At 37.2% G+C, this 20,017-nt stretch overlaps 1 protein-coding gene across 2 annotated transcripts in view; it reads right to left on the bottom strand.

Moving 5' to 3' along the window:
- LOC102691093 (regulation of nuclear pre-mRNA domain-containing protein 1A) overlaps nt 1-16,850 on the bottom strand; it is a 29,570-nt gene extending 12,720 nt beyond the window's left edge. The window contains exons 1-5 of one of the 2 annotated variants that reach the window (XM_015356793.2): nt 16,560-16,850; nt 3,959-4,088; nt 1,407-1,513; nt 661-700; nt 290-357 (exon numbers count right to left, since the gene is read on the bottom strand). In XM_015356793.2, the coding sequence (XP_015212279.1) occupies nt 290-357; nt 661-700; nt 1,407-1,513; nt 3,959-4,088; nt 16,560-16,710 (496 nt within the window). In that variant the 5' untranslated portion in view covers nt 16,711-16,850. The remainder of the gene's footprint in view (nt 1-289; nt 358-660; nt 701-1,406; nt 1,514-3,958; nt 4,089-16,559) is intronic. The other variant, XM_006635575.3, reaches the window with a different exon arrangement.
- Between the last annotated feature and the right edge of the window lie 3,167 nt (nt 16,851-20,017).

Below are 20,017 nucleotides of genomic sequence, written 5' to 3' on the forward strand. Positions count from 1 at the left end.
TACAGAATTCAGTAGCTGAGAGTGGAGTAAAGGTGCACCAGTCCACCATATCAAGAGCTCTGCACAACACTGGCCTGTATGGGAGGGTGGCACAAAAGAAGCCAATTACTCAAAAAGAACCATTTGAAGGCACGTCTGGAGTTTGCCAAAAAGCACGATAGTGACCCAGCTGCGATGTGGGAAAAGATTTTGTGGTCAGATGAGACCAAAATAGAGCTTTTTAGCCAAAATTCAAAGCAATATGTGTAGCGCAAATCTAACACTGCCAACACCTCAAAAAACACCATACCTACAGTGAAGCCTGGTGGTGGTAGCATCATGCTGTGGGGCTGCTTTTCATCAGCAGGGACTGGGCATCTTGTTAAAATAGAAGGAAGAATGGATGGTGCAAAACACAGGGAAATACTACAGGAGAACCCGTTTCAGTCTGCTTAAAAACTGAAGCTTGGGAGAAAGCTCATCTTTCAGCAGAACGGCAATCCTAAACACAGAGCCAAAGTAACACTGGAGTGCCTCAAGAAAAAATTGAGAATCTGGCTCTATTTGAAAATTGTGGTGCACAACCGTGATCCGACTAACCTGAACAACCTGGAGCAAATCTGCCTGGAAGAATGGGCCAAAATCACTCCTGAACAGTGTGCAAAGATGGTACATACTCACCCCAAAAGACTTAAAGCTGTTATGGCTGCAAAAGGTGGCTCTACAAAATATTAAAATGTGGGGATTGAATACTTATGCAAACAGCATGTTTCAGTGTTTTATTTTTCTTAAGACTATTTTCTAACATAAAACAATGTCACATTCAAATAATGAATTTTGAGTTTCAGTGCTTTGAAATAAAAATATCAATAGAGAACAAAATTTCAATGTAGGATTTTTAATTCAGTAAAAGGAGAGAATTGGTCAAGGGTCTGAATACTTTTGCAAGGCAATGTATATACAGTAACAACACTGATTCAAAAGTCACTTTAACTAATATTTTTAATCATTACAATAGAATACAGAACAGATCACAGAAAGAAATTGAAACTGCAATTTAATCTAATACTTAAATCACTGACTAGTTGATTATTAATTGTAGGCTTTCTGTGTGATTTCACATTGGTATCTGGCTGTTTCCTGCTTTTCTGCATGATAAATGGATGACCTGATCGCATTAAAACATTTCACCCAGTACAACAGCTGTAAAATATAACCTTCTTCTGCAATTCAAGATTGCAAGGTAATGAGGGTGTAAGACCCATTTTAACAGCGATCAAAATCCTGATCTTGGAGCCCCACTGCTACCCTTCACAATTCACTCAATGTGGATGCACACTGCTTCCCCTGCCCTTCCAGCCTAAAAGACAGCAGACATTTTCCACTTTATTGCCAAACTGTTTCAGTGTAACAGAAAGCTCACTTACGCAGGACCTGCCTGAGCTGTTCCAGCAAGTCATTGTCATACACAGCCCTTTCCTGCCAAATAGACAGCACTCTCCCAAGGTGTTTCTTACACCCCTCCTCACCGTCACTGTAAAGAAATGAAAAAGGGATGTTTTATCAACTACATTTGAAACTGATTTGCAACCTAGAAGTGACAATGTAGAACCTGTACGACTTAAGTAGTCAAACCTAAAATATTAAAAGACAACATAAGGTCACAAATAAAAGGAGACTATCTGTCCCACCTAGCCCATTCAATAGATCATTGATTGAAGGATCTCATCCAGCCATTTCTTGAAATTAATCAGGATTTCTGCTTTAACAATGTAGCTGGATATTTACCATGTGCGTTTCAGTTTATGTTTAAGTATTCATTTTGAAGCAATCTACTGGGTTAACACTGTAATGCCTTTGAGAAATGTTGGTATTTCCATCTGATCTCTTCATGATCTTCTTTGTTCAATACTAAAAAGATTCAGTTGCTTCAGTCTGTCAGAGTAGGACGTTCCCACACGCTCTGGAATGTACATGGTTACTCAGCCTGGGACCGATTCCTGAGCTTCAACATCTTTTCCAGAAAGTGGTGACCAAAATTGTAAACAATATTATTAACCTTACTAGTGCTTTGCACAATTTTACCACAACATTCCTTGATTTAAATTCTGTGACTTTAACCATATATCCTGGTTGCTTCCTCACATTGTCTAGAAGACATAAATGCTGCGTAAACATATACTACTAGGTCCTTTTAATAAAATACCTTTCCTAACTCAGCAGATCCTATTTTGCATTTATAGTGTTTTACAAACTGCATGCAAATCCCTGGACTTGTCTGCATTAAACTAAATAAAAGCAGTGCATTTAAAATCGAGAACAGGAGGCACATCCTTGTTGAAGCCAATTCTCTTTCAAGAAACAGCTGGATGAGATGCTTTGATAAATTAACTTCTAACTACCAACCAGGACTGAGAGACCAAATGGCCTTCTTTTGTTTGTAATCTATCTTAAGGTTACTGCATGGCCACACACTCACAGCTGAGGAGAAATACAGGTTACCATTGTAAAAACACTGATGTGAAAAACTATTATAAAAGAAATGAATTATACTGACAGCTTGTGTGTTTACATTTCCTTTATGGTCTATTTCAGTGGTTCTCAATCCTTGTTCTGGGGAACTGTTGTCTCTTCTGAATCTTACTGTTTTGCACTCAATTCTTAATTGCAGCCAAATTAATTTCAATGCTCTACACTCTTTTAGGTGTGTTTTAAAATTGTCTCTTAACTCTCCAAACATACCTGTGAATCATTAAAATAACTGCAACATTTCTGGATAAAATCCCTACAGTTAAGGGATCATTACTCAGGGTGTGAATCTGAAGGATGGCTGTGAAAATGAAGACTAAAGAGCATTCCAAAGAAATTAGAGATTTACAGGCATTGTTCCACCTGGATCTCACTGGGTAAATCAAATGCATACATTAGGGAAAGGGTACAAAACAATATCCAAGTGTTATGGCTACATCAAACCACCCAGACACTGCCTAGAAAAGGTCGTCCCTCAAAACTCTGTTCACATTGGTGGTGGTGGAGGGGAGTCCCCATTACCTGTAAAGCGCTTTGAGTGGAGTGTCCAGAAAAGCGCTATATAAGTGTAAGCAATTATTATTATTATTTTTGGAAAGCACGGAGGAAGTGCAAAAAAAGTCTAAACAAGCTAAGCAGACCAATTACATGCCTCAATTAGCACCTGTGATTAAGGGCCCAGTTGGGTACAAGAACCGGTAGACAGTTCTCCCTCAGGTCAAAGACTGAGAACCTCGAATACGCTAATGTAGCGTTTACAAAACTGATGTCGCCACAGAATACTTCTGGAAAATACTGACAGAACACACACATGCTTGGCTGGGGAGAAGAGGGAGGGTGCATATTGGAAAAACTGCCTCATGTGATGCTCACAAGAGTTATTTTTTGGAAACCTTTTAGTTTACAGAAAACGTAAAATGTCATTTTGGAATACGGAACACACATTTCACGCATGTCTGTTGTAGCAACTGGACCTGTGCATTGTTACACTGGGTACTCTCGCATTCACATCACAGAAGTAGCATAATTACTATTATGAATGTGTTAGAAATGTTTAATATACCTACAGTCTACTGATCAGATGCCTTAGTATGCTTAACACATAATGTAATATGTAATATTTTTCAGGAAAAATATAGTGAGCATTGAACACAGAATGCCTATTCGCAGAGAAAACCAGTGTTGCCCAAACTCAGTTTGGTACAAGCTTCTAATTACACTAAATAATAAGACTTTTCCTTACATATAGCAAATGAATGAAATCCTAAAATTCAGTAGTGTTTGTCACAATTTAAAAGAGATTAAAAAATTCACAGATCTTACATCTCATTAGATAGATAGATAATACTTTATTAATCCCGTAGGGAAATTGATGAAATGGTGTATATTTCTCAGTATACAATCATAAACATTGACAAACTAAAACTTTGAAAAAGGTTGAAAGCATTACCTTGCAACATGTCTAAAGGCATCAACTATAACTGGTGCGAAGTCCTTGGTGAACTCCGGGCCTTTCCGTTTGCTGTTCTGTATAACATCATTGGCTAGGTAGAGGAACGTCAGCTTTCGGGAGACCTTGGCTATAGAAACACAAAACATGCATAAATGTCAGCACATGTGAAATAGCTGCATAATATTATCTGCATTATTAAAGAGTGAGAGCTGACTCCAGTCATTTTGAAGGTTCTTAATAAAAGGTCACCTTAATGTTATGATTTGTAACAAGATAGAAAATATTTTACAATGAACTGCAAAATATATAACAAAAATGTTTTGTAGTCCAATGGCTCCTGAAAAAACAAACCTATTGAGTAACCACAATAAGCTTATATATACAAAGATCACTTTTCGCTATAGTTTCCCGGAATGGGGCACAGACTCTTGGAAGTGGGTACACTACTATAGAAACTGCTGACAATCAAGCAGAAAAACAAACAACAAATGAGAACACTCAACTGTACTTTAGTGCACTGCTGTTTACCAGGCTATATATAGACTAACATTGATTAGACTTTCTACTGTTAATGTCGAATTAACTTTCAAAGAGAAGGTAAAATGAGCTTTAGAGGATTTTGTACTGTTCCAAAAAAGAACTATCATTAAAAAGTCCAACATAAACATTGTACATTTATTTACAACATTAAAACTGTTGTGAATGAATGCAAACATGTGATGACTACCCTTTTCCAAATGCTACATACAGAAACCATTTCCCCAAATGTTTCACTGCACCACCAACTGCAATCACTTTTACACATTTTAAGACATAAAAACAGTCAGAAATTGAGTCTCAGATATTAAGTTCATATTCTATATAAGGATACATTTTCCACTCTATTATTTTGGTTCATTTTCATGGGCAATACAATACACAAGAGTACAACTGCAGTGCATCTCTTGAGAAGATAACCTGTCCTTTGACACTTTTTTCCAGTCAAAACAGATCCTCTAGGACTTAACTTATTTTTTCCCATAATGAAGCCTTGTGGGATAAAACTAAAGCTGCAGCAATTTTGCTTTTAGAGCTTAATTCCTTATAGGAGTAACACTGTAGTGAATCTACACCCAGCCCTGCTTAATGAAGGTGTAAAATAAAGCCTAGTGTTAAATAAAGGCTTACACTGGCTTATTTAAACAATGTTTGAGAGAGATATCTTTCATTATGAAATACTAATCTTTGTAAAATTACCAGCATCAAATACATCTTTCAGACTTTATTACAGTAAAACAGTCGTAATCTAATCAACTAAAAAAAACATCTAGTTCGCACACCACTGTACTGTGACTAGGGTATCATACAACAATCTGTTATCATGCAAGAATCATTTGCAAACAAAACAAAGAAAATACCCTGCACATAACTTGTCCCATTTTCAGTTTCACAATGTGCAAGCTTCTGTGAATCTGTGCCAATCAAGAAAAAAAGCTAAATAACCCATACCTGCTGTTGGCCTCTAGCTTCTAACACTTCAAAAGGGTTTACACAGGTTATACGCAAGCAAGGCCTTATTGTTATCATGGGATGAAACAAAAACTCCACAGTCCTGGTCTTTCGTAAATGTCTCAAGTTTAAACACTAAATCAGAAATAACATCCTGATTAAACAAAACTTCTACACACCTGCCAATAGGAAGTTAAAAAGGTGGCTGTTTGATAAAATTCCCTTATGTGCAGTAAAGCCAGAAAGCTTGATTTCATCCACATTTAAAAGCCAATTCCATCATTATTCATCTGAAAGCTTTTGGTATGTTTCCGACACACAGAAAAGCAAAAACATCACCTCTGTCTAGTTTTTGATACAGTTCACAAACTAATCAGTAATTATAATAATAATTGCTTACACTTATATAGCGCTTTTCTGGACACTCCACTCAAAGCGGTTTACAGGCAATGGGGACTCCCCTCCACCACCACCAATGTGCAGCCCCACCTGGATGATGCGACGGCAGCCATAGTGCGCCAGAACACCACACATCAGCTATCAGTAGGGAGGAGAGCAGAGTAATGAAGCCAGTTCATAGAGGGGGATTATTAGGAGGCCATGATTGGTAAGGGCCAATGGGAAATCACTATACTGGGGCATTAGGACCCACATGGACCGCAGGGTGAGCGCCCCCTGCTGGCCCCACTTACACCTCTTCCAACAGCAACCTTAGTTTTTCCCAGGAGGTCTCCCATCCAGGTACTGACCAGGCTCACACCTGCTGAGCTTCAGTGGGTTGCCAGTTGTGAGTTGCAGGGTGATATGGCTGCTGGCGTGAGTTGTTTTAACAGTTGATTAACAGTATGTTAATCAATTCATCATTAGGAATATTTGACTTTCAAGTAAGAAATAAGGCTAAACAGCTTGTAGGACCTCCACATTCTGCGTTAACTGCTGAGAGTTTGAGACATAATTGATGATGAGTACAGCTGTTTTTTTTAAGTTAAGGTTTTTGCAACTTCAGATTAATTGGGACATCTAAATAAAAGGAATGTCGGGCTCAGCAAAACAAAAATGGTAAAATAAGCACAGGGAAAGAACAAATGCTCCCAGCTTAAATTTCTACAATGCATTAAATGCTTGAAATATGCAGTCCCAAAACAGACATTCTTAAAAAGATTCCATTGCGCGCAAATGTGTTCAAAAACTTCTTGCAACTAAATGTAAAACCCCAAACCGTGACTGACCGCATAACAAACTTCTACAGGAAGTACTGCAAAGGCCAACAAACAAGCATACTACACCACTTAGGGGAAACTAAAATAAAATTGGACAAAGTTAGCCTTAGCTGCCTAAAAAGTATTAGCCTGGGCAAAATAATATATAACACAGATCACTATAAAATGGGAGAACGGGACTAGATGAAAACAATCATGAGGTCAATAAATGCAGCTTGAAGATGGAAATTATGACAAACTAATCTACAAAATAATTTAAAATACTGTTATAACACAGATAACTTGCTCAATGCTCTCCATTAGCTAAAGGATTTTCTTTAAGAAAGACTCCCAGGGAGACACTTCATCCTGTTATCATCCTCACATCTATAATTTTGGTGGGAGAAACTGAAGCAACACTCTGTTTGTAGTTGACCTTTTTATTTTTTGTGACTCTCTTGTGAAACACCTTTTAATCTTATACATTTACTTGGCAATGTTTTAAAGATGACAGATTAACTGTATTCATTTTCTGTTGTATGAGACAGTCCAATGACTTTTAAAATCTCTAAAAATGCTTGGAAACATTATAATGCTGTCTAACGAACTGTTCTGACATTTCTTTTTCCTGCAAAGGCAGATTTCACTCTGCTTGATTTGCCAAAAGAGGGGAGTGGAGTTTTCTGTAACTAGATTGTATTACCTATCACAACATTAAACTACAGAATCTACAATAACCCGAACCCTGACCAGAGTTAGTCTGTGAATGTGAATGTGAATTGGTGCCACTAAACAAAAATGCCACATCCAAGGTGCACACTTTAAATTTGCTTTGCATGAACAAAAAAAACACTTCACTAAAACATTTCATACTGTGGCAACATGTATTGATTATGATAAAACACACTGATCTTTGGAGATTAAAAACTTTAATATTGACCACTAACAAAGACATTACATAAAAGCTGAATATCCAACATAGGTACACTCAGCATAGGTGAAGATATTTGTAAGAGTTATTGATGAGACTACAGTACTGTACATGAATATTTATGGAGATGTGTTGACTGAGGCGATGATGTTGAACTGATGATTAAAAGAAGGTACAGTATTATATCACACCTGCACATCTTCCTTTATTTATGTTGTTGGGTAGAAGTAATGTAATACAAATGCCGAAAAAAGTCAGTGAAGCACTGTGAGCAACTGAACAAACGTAGAGCAAAGACATAAGTAGGAAGAGATGAGGGAGGTGCATAATTGGAGAGACATGCACAGGCAAATGTTGATTTGAACCTTTGGAGTCAGACCTCTAAGTATATTGTGGAATGCTTGAGTACACATCTCAGGTCTGCCTTGGCCTGACAGCGAATTTGCAAACAATTGCAATGGATTAAAGAGGAGTATGAATGTAAAACTATATGAAAACCTATCAGTATGTTATTTTAAGAGTAATTTTTTGGGGATAAAAAATTTACATTGAAATAATGTAACTTATTTCTTCAATAATGAAGCATATTTTCGAAATACTTGAACTTTGAAGAGTTAAGAGTACCATCACACCTCTAAAAATTCAGTGTACACAGACTGGAACATCCTTAGAATGCAGAAAAAGTCTATGAGCTCTGAATCTGGCAGGACTGAAAAGCAAGCTCATGTTGTCAAAATCTGATGAGGTGCACATAGCTGAAATTTGTTAATTGCTTTTTAGCTCAGTTTATCAAGACGGACACAGGGGAAGGTGTTTGTATCAGTGTAATCTTTTCCTAATCAACAACGTGATGACAGAGGAGATTCATTCTGGGAAATCTTAATCATAACACTGCTGGCACCATTTGATTTTAGAAGCAATGTAAAAGTCCTTCTGACTGCAGGCTTGGAACAAACTAGTTTTTGTCTTGATACTAAAAGTCCTATCTTACCACATTTTATTACGTCTCCTGAAAATAGAATTCACCTTTACCTAGTCACGTTTTAACATCTTTACTGCAGGTACTATCATGCAAAAGTGTGCTGCCTAAATAACAGAAGTCATACACCTTCCCAAATACGACTTCATCACCACTTTCTTTCTCTATTCTTTTATGACCGCCTGTTTTTTTATTCCACTGCTTAGATTTTTTTCTTACTTACATTTTAATTCAACCTATCAGCAGCTTCTTTGGCCACCTTGTTTGTGAGTTTTTGTGTCCTTGCATGATGATACTGAGCAGCAATACATTGTCTGCAAATCTGAGGTCCTTCAGCCTGGTGTTGACTGTCCGTTGTATAACATTAACACCTTCAATACATGCTGCTCTCATTTTAAGTTAGTCCATGATGAAGAGGAAAATGAGAGGCAAGAGGCTACAGCCCTGCCTGATTCCCCTTCATCTTGGGATGTACAGAACGCTTGCTTTGATCATAAAAACTCCTAATTATATCGACTTTTACAGAAGTCTATATTCTCCATTATGTTAGAAGATGAAATGCTAGAACACTTTTCTGAAGCCAAGTAAAATTTATCAGCAATGCCTGACTACCAGAGTCATATCTTTCTATTAATTTGCACATATTTGTCACAGCATTATCTCCCTTTTCAAAATAGGACTCATTTTCTTTTATTATGTTTAATGATACACTTACCATTATATGCCCTGGTACTGAGAGGAGTTATACCATGCAAACTATTACAATCTGCATGATCACCCTTCTTTGGCAATGGGATAATTCCATCTCTCAGATCATGAGGCACTGTTTGTTTTTTGCATATCATGTTGTACAGATTTGACTGTAAAATAACATCTCCACCTTCCGTTAGTAAATCTGCCTTTCGCCGTCTCCTCCAGCTTTTCAGTTTTTTAAGTTGTCGAATAACCTGTACTCCACCTTCTTAGCGATGTGTCAAAATTCAATTCCTATCAATTTTTTGCTGACATAGGGTCTGGATCTGGGCAGTTGACACTAACAGGGTGTGTTCCCTTAAACTTGATGCCTACTCATCCTTGTTTGATCATTTGCTTTATATATTGGCAGTTCTTGGACTCTTCCTTGTGTCAAATATTTCACTATTCTGCATAGTGTTAGTGAGTCTCTAGCTGATGGTGCCTTCCATCTCTACTATTTCCTCCTATCTTTATTGTTTTTAATCTCTCCGTCGGTCATTCTGTATTTCCCTGTAACATCATAGATGACTGTGGTCATTCATTTCATCCCACATATGTTCGGTGATCCATTTTTTCTTTCTGGAAGCCTTAACAAATCCAATCTTGTCTTTAGTTTGTTGAGATTTTAACAGTTCAGCAGTATTCTACTACAATTTACAAAAACCTTCACAGTTCACAAAGTACCATGCGCAAGCAAGCACAATGCAGAAAATCACTATCAAGTGGGTGACGCTAAAGAAAAGCAGTCACTCATGTAAAGAATTTTACTGTACAGGATCACTCTGCAAGTGTCCTTATCTACACAATATGGAGGAGCACCAACAGCAAATAAAAAGGTTACAATGAATTGTAAAGGAATCAGTTGAAACTACACAACTCATAATTCAAACTATGTATCCCCCAAAAAAAGCAAAAAACAGAAAACTCCCAGCAAGACAGAAATGAATTCAAGATAGTGAACATATAGTCTAGATGAGGAGGCAAATATTCTAACCCTGAAAGATACTGACAAAAAAAAAGTCAAATGACAACCTAAAAGTCCATGATGACAAGAGACACAAATGACCAGGTGCACCTGGCGCACAGTACTTGCCTCTTGTGAATCTCTGAAGAAATTAGGTGTTATATGATGATACTGTTGGATTAACACATTGCAAAATGGCCAAGTAACAAAGATTGACTAAATGTTACCCTCTCATTGATTTAACTTTACTACCGCAGTGTAAAGACACACTGCCAGATAAATTGGTTTCTGGGAACATTGGCCCTGGCATAAGTATGTACTCTGCAATGGACTGGTATCCTGTCCAAAGTGTATCCTGCCTTGCGCCTGTTGGTTGCTGGGAAAGGCTCTGGCTCTCCTGCAACCCTGTACTGGATAAAGTGGTCGAAACATGGATTGATGTCCTAACTTATTTCACAAAAACGTGTGCAACATCAAATGACTATTTAAAACTCAGCCTTACTCCATTATCACTAAACTGAAGTTGGATAATATTGATATTGACAACAGAAATCTGTGCCAGGTCTAAGACCAAGCTTGAATTCAGAACCGACTCATTGCCACCAGTAGAGATTTGGGTATTGGAGACCAGGATTCTCTAGGCTTGTACTTAGAAACCCCTGTGTCAGTGAGAGACACACCACTCCTCTAACTTGAGTTTACTAGCGCTGTGGAGTTGCAGCATGTCAAAACATGAACGGAGGGTGAAACATCAAGTTATAACTGTACACACACCTGTCTTAGCATCAAAGAATTGCTGTGCTACAGCTCCTATTGAAGGTTTTCTTTCTCAGCATTTCTCTCACCATGTCACCTTAATTTTAATATTAACATATCTTTAGGAGTAAGAGAAATTGGAACAAATGCAGGGAGAACATTCTGACTCCACATATAACGAGCCAAAACTAAGGACTGAACAAAGAACTCTAGAGCTATGGTGTTAGTGCGGTCAAATCTGAAACTGAATCTTTTGATTTTACCCTTTGTAGTGCTATAGTATTTCCAATCACGGTGGGACATAGGGATTTCAACAGAGCAATCCAATTTTCAAATTTACTGCACGCCTGTGCACAACGAAGTTTTTATATTCACCTTTCATCCTCATGAAAATAACTGACATATGATGCACATTCATTACAAAAGACAACTGACAAAAAATATTCATGTTTAATGCACTACACACACGACTACATAATGATACACTGAGCTAAGGATCAGGCTCGTTATTCAGAAAGTCCTGAAACAAGATGAATCGTTAATGAAACTACAACGATGTAATGGAAGCCTAGAAAGAAGAGGGTGATACGGATTTATCTATACATTTATGATTGACCTTGACTGACAGCTTAGAGAGATGTCCCCACTAATCTCATGTTATGTCTTCACTAACTCTATGTTTAAGTAATGATTTGGAAATGTCAGTCACAGTGGTGTTCTGAAACACTGAGCAAGCAGCATTTGGTCTGTAGAATTTCCATTCTGACAAGTTGTAAAATAAAGATGCAAAAAGTTTAAACCTGTATTAACCAATACATTTCTGATGGTATATTTGTGGTTAGAAGCCCAACTTAACGTTCACATCATAAATGTCCAAGGAAAAGTTTAACAACTGCAGTCTAAGCATAATTAAAAGCTCATCTTTCAATATATTTGCATGATCATTCAAATGCTGTTTTTTCCCCAATATCATTAGTTTACATCTGCAATTAAATCTGTATTTACCACCAATATGATACAGCCTGCTGTATGCTGTAAGTGTGACAAAAATGAAGACAGACTTGTACTGCATCCAATACCTTTCATTAAATCTAATAGTACACTTTTACTCTTATTTTTTAGTTGCAGGCAGAAGCTACACTAACTTTCTTTGCTAACTGCCATAACAGAAGTAAATTAACTGTCCTTCTAACGTGCTGTAATAATCTATACCTGCATTTCAAAACATCTTTAAAAAGGAAGATAGAACTTTTGGATTGGCAACTGATTTGTGGACAAATAAGTCTGTCAGGTAAAATCACCAACGGTGCCCGAGCTTCAGAAACAACTTGAGCTGCAAAAGCAGCATTCAAACATTTTGACAACAGCATCCTCAAAACAAAAGCAAAATACAGCCCTGGCTGCCATTACAATTTTTCTTTTTTTATGAGCCTTACTTAACATATTTAAATTACATTAATGAAATATTACAGTAATGTTGTTACTGCCAAAATTCCCCATTCCCCTAGATTTGTGGTTGACAGGAATGTGCACAATTAGTGATTAACACAATACATAAGTATTACAATGGATCCTAAGCAGTTTCGTTACCAGAAAAAGACACATCCTGCACTGTTCTATTCAAAATCAGTCTTAAAATACTACTGCGTGATTCCCTTACTCCGAATATGCAGAAAATATACAGGAGCTATTCGAAACGTGTTGTTTTCCCAACTATGTAAATAAATTTAAGTAGTTAAACTGTAATACAAGACCGTTTAACAGGTTTCTAGTAGTACTATTGTGTAAATAGTGTTATCGTAAGTGGTTTATTTTTGGTTCAGTATTGATCCTCTTTGAAACTGTTGCACTGTACAATCAATCTGTTGTGAGCAACCTAATTACTTATAACGCGAACACACGCATTCTGACACATCACTATGCCTGTGATACAGTAGATAACAGATAATGTTACAAACCTGCAACAGCTAGACTGGAGTCCCTGAGTTCAACTAACTGACACAACGTCAAAGAAACTCAAGTACTGTGGACAAATTGAACTGAGAAAAATAAACCTGTATATACTTTACCTGCCAAAACCAAACAGAAACAAAATCTTAATTCACATCTCTAACAAACTACCTAAGTTGTGAAAATATTGAATCATGTAATTTCACATATGTACTATCTACAGTGTTAATATACCATAAACACCGACCTTCTGCACATCAGCCTGCAGACACAATCTACATCCTACCAACTGTGTAAAAGCCACCGGGTGTTTAGCACCCAGCTAAAACTTTTTATTTAAAAACCATGGGAAAGAAGAAACACAATCTTTCATGCCCAGAAGTGATTAAAAGGCTTTAACTGAATTAAGTATTGCGATTACATGCACCAGATAAATGCATTCAATTCTTTTGTCTTCTTGGAATAAATAGGTTTGCCAAGCTTTAACTTTCTTGCCCCCAAGTTCAATGTTTAATGTAATGTGTTCCCAAGAAGTATGCCAAATTAGTGTGCTAATATATCCATCACAAAATAAACAGAGCATTGGTTCAGAAATGTGGGAGACTGACTACACTTTTCCCCATGAAGTTTCAAACAATATGCCCACTGTGTGCTTTTTACATGATTGTCTTTTATGTTCTTTTGCAAGAGATTTACCTCGCTACACATCATTTGGTAGCCCACATACACATTTTGAATTCCAAATTTTCTTTCACTCATACAGTAGGTGTACACCACATTTTAAACACCAGCATTAAAGACATGTTAAAATTTAATGTTATTATTTAAAAAATGCAAGATTTAAACACATGACATTTAAGTATTTTTTTTTCACATGGAACGTATTGTGTGCTTTTCATGTTTATTTTCAAGAACATACAAGTTATTGTCGATGCAGAGACACTGATAGTGCAAAATCTAACATTTCTGTATCGGAGGTGTCACTCTGCTTTTACTTCTAGCAAATTATATATTACAAAGAGAATGAAAATCACTACTTTTCATCGACAAAACAAAAGGTGACTTATTCACAGAAAAACTACAACATAAAACATGAGAAAATTTAAAGGACCTCAATTATGTGGAAAACAGACAGAAACAATGAAAATCAGTAAGCCAATCCTACATTCAAAACCTATTGCTTCCAGGATAGTGGGAGTAATATGGGGCTTATTTCTAGACTTAAAATTAAATTTTATATGATTCCCTGTCATACCCTTACAGGAAAAGTGCAAAACTAAAGGCCACATGTACATGAAAATCTAGCCTGAACTAGTTAGGTTCTTCAGCTGTCATAAAATTATGTTGTTTTTTTTAAGTGTAGAGACAAGTTTTCTGTTCTTCCTGAAATTCCTTTCAAGGATTGCCTATCACTATATCACAAAATTGATCATTCCTTTTGGGAGAACCCTCAAATGCTCACAGTGTCATTCTAAATATAAGCAACTATGTGGCGCTTAAGAGCTGTATTTCTCGCCTACGTTCTGTAACTCTTAATGCATTTTGTCACATCACATTATTCCAAAACTTTTACTGCAGTAAATTTTCAAAAGGCCACCCTTTTTATAGTTTCCACCAAAATAAATGAAATTACAGCAAAGTGAGGATTTTGCCTGGGTACTGTGGCTACAGTTCTGTGTCTTAGCATGGAAAGAAACTATTGCATAACCTTGTACACAGAATCACTACTTTTAACCACAAAGTGTCCAAAATAACAGTTGCTATGGCCCTAAAGACTCTTACATAGCACAGATGCCGGATTTTAAACCTTAATATTATTATTTGGTAAACGTCACAGCTTACCATCTGCTATAAAGATGGAAGGACTTACTTCTTCAGCAGCTACACCAGCACTGTTCATAACACCCACATGAAAGACCATTAGGAATGCAGAATCTGTTACTGTCATGCACGATGCTTAACTTTCATTTCAGCTCTAAGAATTGCATACTTTCACTTCTCCCATAACACCTAACTTTTAATAGAAAAAAGGCCCTTTTCTACTATGAATTGGGCTGCAACTTAGCAAAATCACCGTTGTGCGTTCTGTATTACCACATGAACATCTGAGAACGGAGTTCCATCATGAAGAACTTCTCGAGTTGTCCAAAAAGTTAAGGCAGTAAAATTACCCAAATCTGTAACATTTGCACAGAGAGATTCTGATTAAAATCAGGACCTGGAAGAGGCCAGAGTCTGTTACAGCCAGTACGATATAATAAATATGCATCCTAAAAACACCTTCAAGACACCTTTCTAAACCTAATATGTGTACTAAAACAAACAGACAGACGATATCTCCAATGACTTTCATAACCCTGAGATTTAAAAAAAACACAGTATAATCAAATTCTTACAGCATTACAGCAGGGCGATAAATCTGACACAGCCGTTGTTGGAAATCACCAGAATACCAGTGCTATCATATCCAATGATTCATCAGATATTAATCTGCAAATGGAATCTGGAGCCCTCTGTTGTTACATTGTCCTGTGTTCCAGAATATGTATAAAGAAGCTTTATACATTCTGGCACTTTATACAATGTTTTCCTTTTGATCAATCTGTTAAGTAATGCAGGTCTATTTCTCCATACAAAACAAATGAGGTTTGCTAGTACTGGCCAACATTTTAAAGGGACATCTTTTAGAACTTCCAAAAACTGGAAGTAAAGGGCAATTTGCAACGAATCTTAAATTAAGCACAACCTAGCTGGAGAACGCAACTGCAAAAGAATGTGTTGAGGCCCAATCTCTGGCTTCCTGTCGCTTAAATGGCCGTCCTGTAAAACTTGACGAGCAGGTGTTTTAAAACTATTTTCAAAGCATAAGCAGGTTAACAGATGCATGGGAGGAAATTATTCTCTGTAGAGACGTCTGTATTTTGCACACAAGCCTAGGGTTCTCTTCCTTTAAAGACACCAAAACAATCTTCCGTATTCTTCCAATTTTCAAAACATTTTGAAGGGCCACCTGGAACGATCCAATGAAGCAAATTTCGCTTTGCACAGCGATATTTTGTGAAAGTCCTTCATACTTGTAAAATTATAGATACCTCGGAACGCGATGGAACAGATCAAAGCACTGCCTTTTAAAAAGTATTTTGCATTGCGTTTGAAAAACAATTCAGACGGCGCACAAGTGACAGAAGCAAAGATACTTTTGTACTGGATTTGTAATGTGATTATACAGGTCAGGAGGTTTAGCAACGGTCGAAGGTCAGTTCAGGCGGTTGTGCTTCCCGTATCACTCATCACATCGATCCGAAATTCATAACTGCACAACTGGTTTGCCCATGTAAAGTACAAGACATGCACAAAAACGCAAACTGCAATAACAAAGCGAAATAAAAAAAACGACACCGCGACTTCTCGTTTACCCAAAAAAAGAAAAGGGGGTATTTCCGACTAAAAACGCAAACTATCAATATGTAAACTCACGTCGTAAGAAACAAAAAGAGCATTTCAATTTAGCTGCTGTAGTAGAAGACAGCTACAAAACAGATCTACTATAAAAAAAACTACAGTTAAAAGAGCGGTCATTAATAACGAAACCATACCTTTTCTCAATTCGTTGTACCATACTGTAACGATGATCTTGGAGTGTTTCCTGTGGTGGATTAGCCATAACGACAAGGTTTGGACGCTTTGCTGTGAATTACTGAGTTCCGAGAGCTTTTTTTCTAATGCAGCTTCTGAAAACGCGGACATTTTACCCTACCGAAGCCAGAGAAAGACTGATCGGTTTTAGGTTTACAGATCCCCCTTCACCAAGTCAGGAAAATAATGTTGCTGCAAGATGGGAATGGTAATAGGGACTTCGGCGCATGTTTTGATGACGTCAGCAGGACGAAACCACAGCTCTTCGCCTTGAAGAAGGGATTGACGTCATTATTATCGGCGGTAAAAATTCCAATAGTCTTTAAGGGGAGAATATCAACGCCTTTGCTTTCGTTAATAAAAAAAAATAGAAATAAAAAATGCGCTTTTTGTTCGTAACAAGCAAAAACAATATTACACAGTATGTGTTCAACGGTGTCAGGAATGTCTATTAACATATGCAAGAAAATTCAAATGCACACATCTATAGAATAGCGGCACGGTGTTCCCGTAGGTAGTGTTGCTGCTTTGCGGCGCGCTAGGTTTAATTCCGCACATGGGGTGGTATCTGCGTGGAGTTTGTATGTTCTCCCCGTGTTCGTCTCCCTGGTAGGTTAATTGGCTTATGGGGAAACTGGCCTTGGTGTAAATGTGTGCGTATCTATTTGTGTGTCTGCCCTGCAGTAGACTGGCGCCCCAGCCAGGTGCACCCCTTGTTTTCAAGGGTAGGCTCTGGCTGCCCCGCGACCCTGAAATGAAACAGGCGGTTAGAAAATGGATTGATGTATATTGACAGCAGAATAGCACGACGCTAAGGATTAGTCTACTGATCACTATCTTCAACAATAAACTTAATGGAAATGGACACTAGATAAAAATATTAAAGATGGTGTTTAAATTAATCAAAGAGTGTGGTGCTCATATAGTTATTCAGTAAAACGATATTTCTGTTTCACAAATATAAGGACTTTTTCAAACTTCTTCTCTTGTCTCTCAGTGTCCTAGGATTAAGGAACTATTTGAGACATTCAGCAGCAGCGGATGAGTAAAATTAAAGGTGAATTTTCCCAATATCAACTTGGATAATGCCGTTGTACAAAACATAAAAATAATAGGTGTGTAGCACTGCCCTCATGTTATATTAGCATACAAAAGAAGGCTTTTTTTTTCAAAAGGGTTAAATGTGACATGGGTGAAAGAGCAATTCTTTACACAGCACAGGGTAAATGAGAATGAAAGCAAATAAAAATGGAGGACACTCACTTTGCTTTTTAGCCAGTTGTTTCCATTCACTCATCCTAGCAGTTTCTTGAAGGAAACCAATGAGTCTGCTCTAACATATGTCCGGGTTTATTCTAGATTCCACTACTCATTATTTTAAACAGGACCTCCTGTTTTCAGTCTTAAACCTGTGTACTCTTATTTCCCCTTTTATATCTCAGGTCTTCTTTCATTCTGGAGTTTAAAAGAACCCTCTTTGGTTGACATTATCAATAACTTAGAGGGGTTTGATTGTCTGACACATAGCAAGGCCTTCCTGCGGTATATTACAATGTCCCACTGGTATAGTGGTTGGAGGTTCATACATTATTCTCATGTAGACTTCCAATGAAAAATACAAGAATGCTACATTCCAGACCTCCAGGCCCGTTTCTGCTAGCAGGGACAAGTCAGATTGCAGCTTATTCCCTGGTTGCAACAGAGTCTTGACATGAATACCATCAAACACATCTGGGAACATACTTAAAAGCTCTGGAAAAGTAGACTCCATTCCAGTAACGCACAATACCTACAGTTACAAACCTCTCAGATTTGGCAGTATCTGTATAATAATTCAGTGTCTTCATGCTTTCAATCACTGAATGAAGCCAAAGGGCATGCTACTATATTTAAGGAAGAAGTTATCTATATGATTATAGTCATATCACCTGATGTTAAAATAAATGTTTTTCACAATGAGAGGTTTGCTTTGTTTTACGATAGGGCAGTATACAGTATATGGTGAGGGAACGAACTGATGTTGCTTCCAGGCTAAAAAGTAGATCGAAAAAATAAGGAACAAGCAAAGGTTTATCCCATGCTGAAAAGAAACAATGTTTCAGCTGTGAAGCCATCTTCGGGTATTCCTTTGCAGCCTATGCATGATGATGCAGCTATCTACAAAAAAAAAGACATTACATTGACTTTTCTGCATCTTTTTACAGGGTTTCCAGACTGAAGACATCAGAAGATAAAGTTAACCTAAAACTAGGATCACACCTTCCATCAGCTGTCAATGATGAAATAATTTATTGTTAAAAGCCTCTCTATTCATTTACAGATTACAGTTTTTCACACCTGGCTTGGAATCCATTCACCCGATTTCCATCCATCTGTCTGGACACTGTTGTGTTGTCCTTTGTTCTCCATTACTTCATATCCCAACAGCCTTTCTCTCTCTCATTCACACCTGTAGAGGGCTGAACAGTTGAAACATTGTGTTTTTGTGTTTGGGCTTTTCAGGGTCACCCTAACCTATACTTGTCCTTTTACAGTGTGCATTCTGGTACAACTCCCCACTCAAACCTCTTTATATAGTGACAGACATACAGTACTTAAGAAACAACAATGCACTGAAGATATTAATCAGATTGGGGGGAGGGGGGGTTCCAAATATATCCTTAAAATTGATGTTTTTTTCTATGTGCTGCATTGTTCCTTAGGAAACGTAAGATATCTGGAACATATTTGATATTGACTCATTAACAGTGATTACAGCTAAGCATTCACTGAATATAAATGGCTGTATTTAGCACTAAAATAACATGTTCTGTTAGTTTACATTGATGTGCCTCTTTGCTTAATTGACAGCTTAGATAATTGACAACTTTGTGCAGTAGGGGACTTAAAATTACTTCTGCGTGTAGTTTGTTAGATGTTGGTGATTAAGAACTAATTTGGACTCCTAATCCATACACAGTGTTTCCCTTGGAACCAGAACAAAGTCATGTCATGCCAGTTCTTTTTGTGAGTGCTGTTGGTTTCTGCACGAGGCAGCACACAAAGTGGTTCATCAACATTAATGGAATAAATATGGTTTCAGAAAGTGAAAATGTAGTTATTGGTGGTCTTCAGGCTCTGTGATCTTAAAAGCTAGGAAAACTTTTCTGACCACATTTGAAAGTTTTGATGAAAGACTTTATTTGGTTTAACATAAGGCTCTGTCAGAATAACCACAGTACTGTAGTGTAAACAGTGTATGTTTCAGTTAGAGTTGTGTAGAGTACAGAGCCAGAGAGAGATGAAGTTTAAATTAGGCATATTGTCAGCTATGATGACAATTATCCAAAATAACATGTAATTAATTTCAGTTTAAATTAACATGACTTGCTAAGGCTACATTAGTTATACACAATCAATAATAAAATCCCATTCAGAT

This window comes from Lepisosteus oculatus, chromosome 10 (assembly GCF_040954835.1).
Source record: "Lepisosteus oculatus isolate fLepOcu1 chromosome 10, fLepOcu1.hap2, whole genome shotgun sequence".
Classification (NCBI taxonomy): Eukaryota; Metazoa; Chordata; class Actinopteri; order Semionotiformes; family Lepisosteidae; genus Lepisosteus; species Lepisosteus oculatus.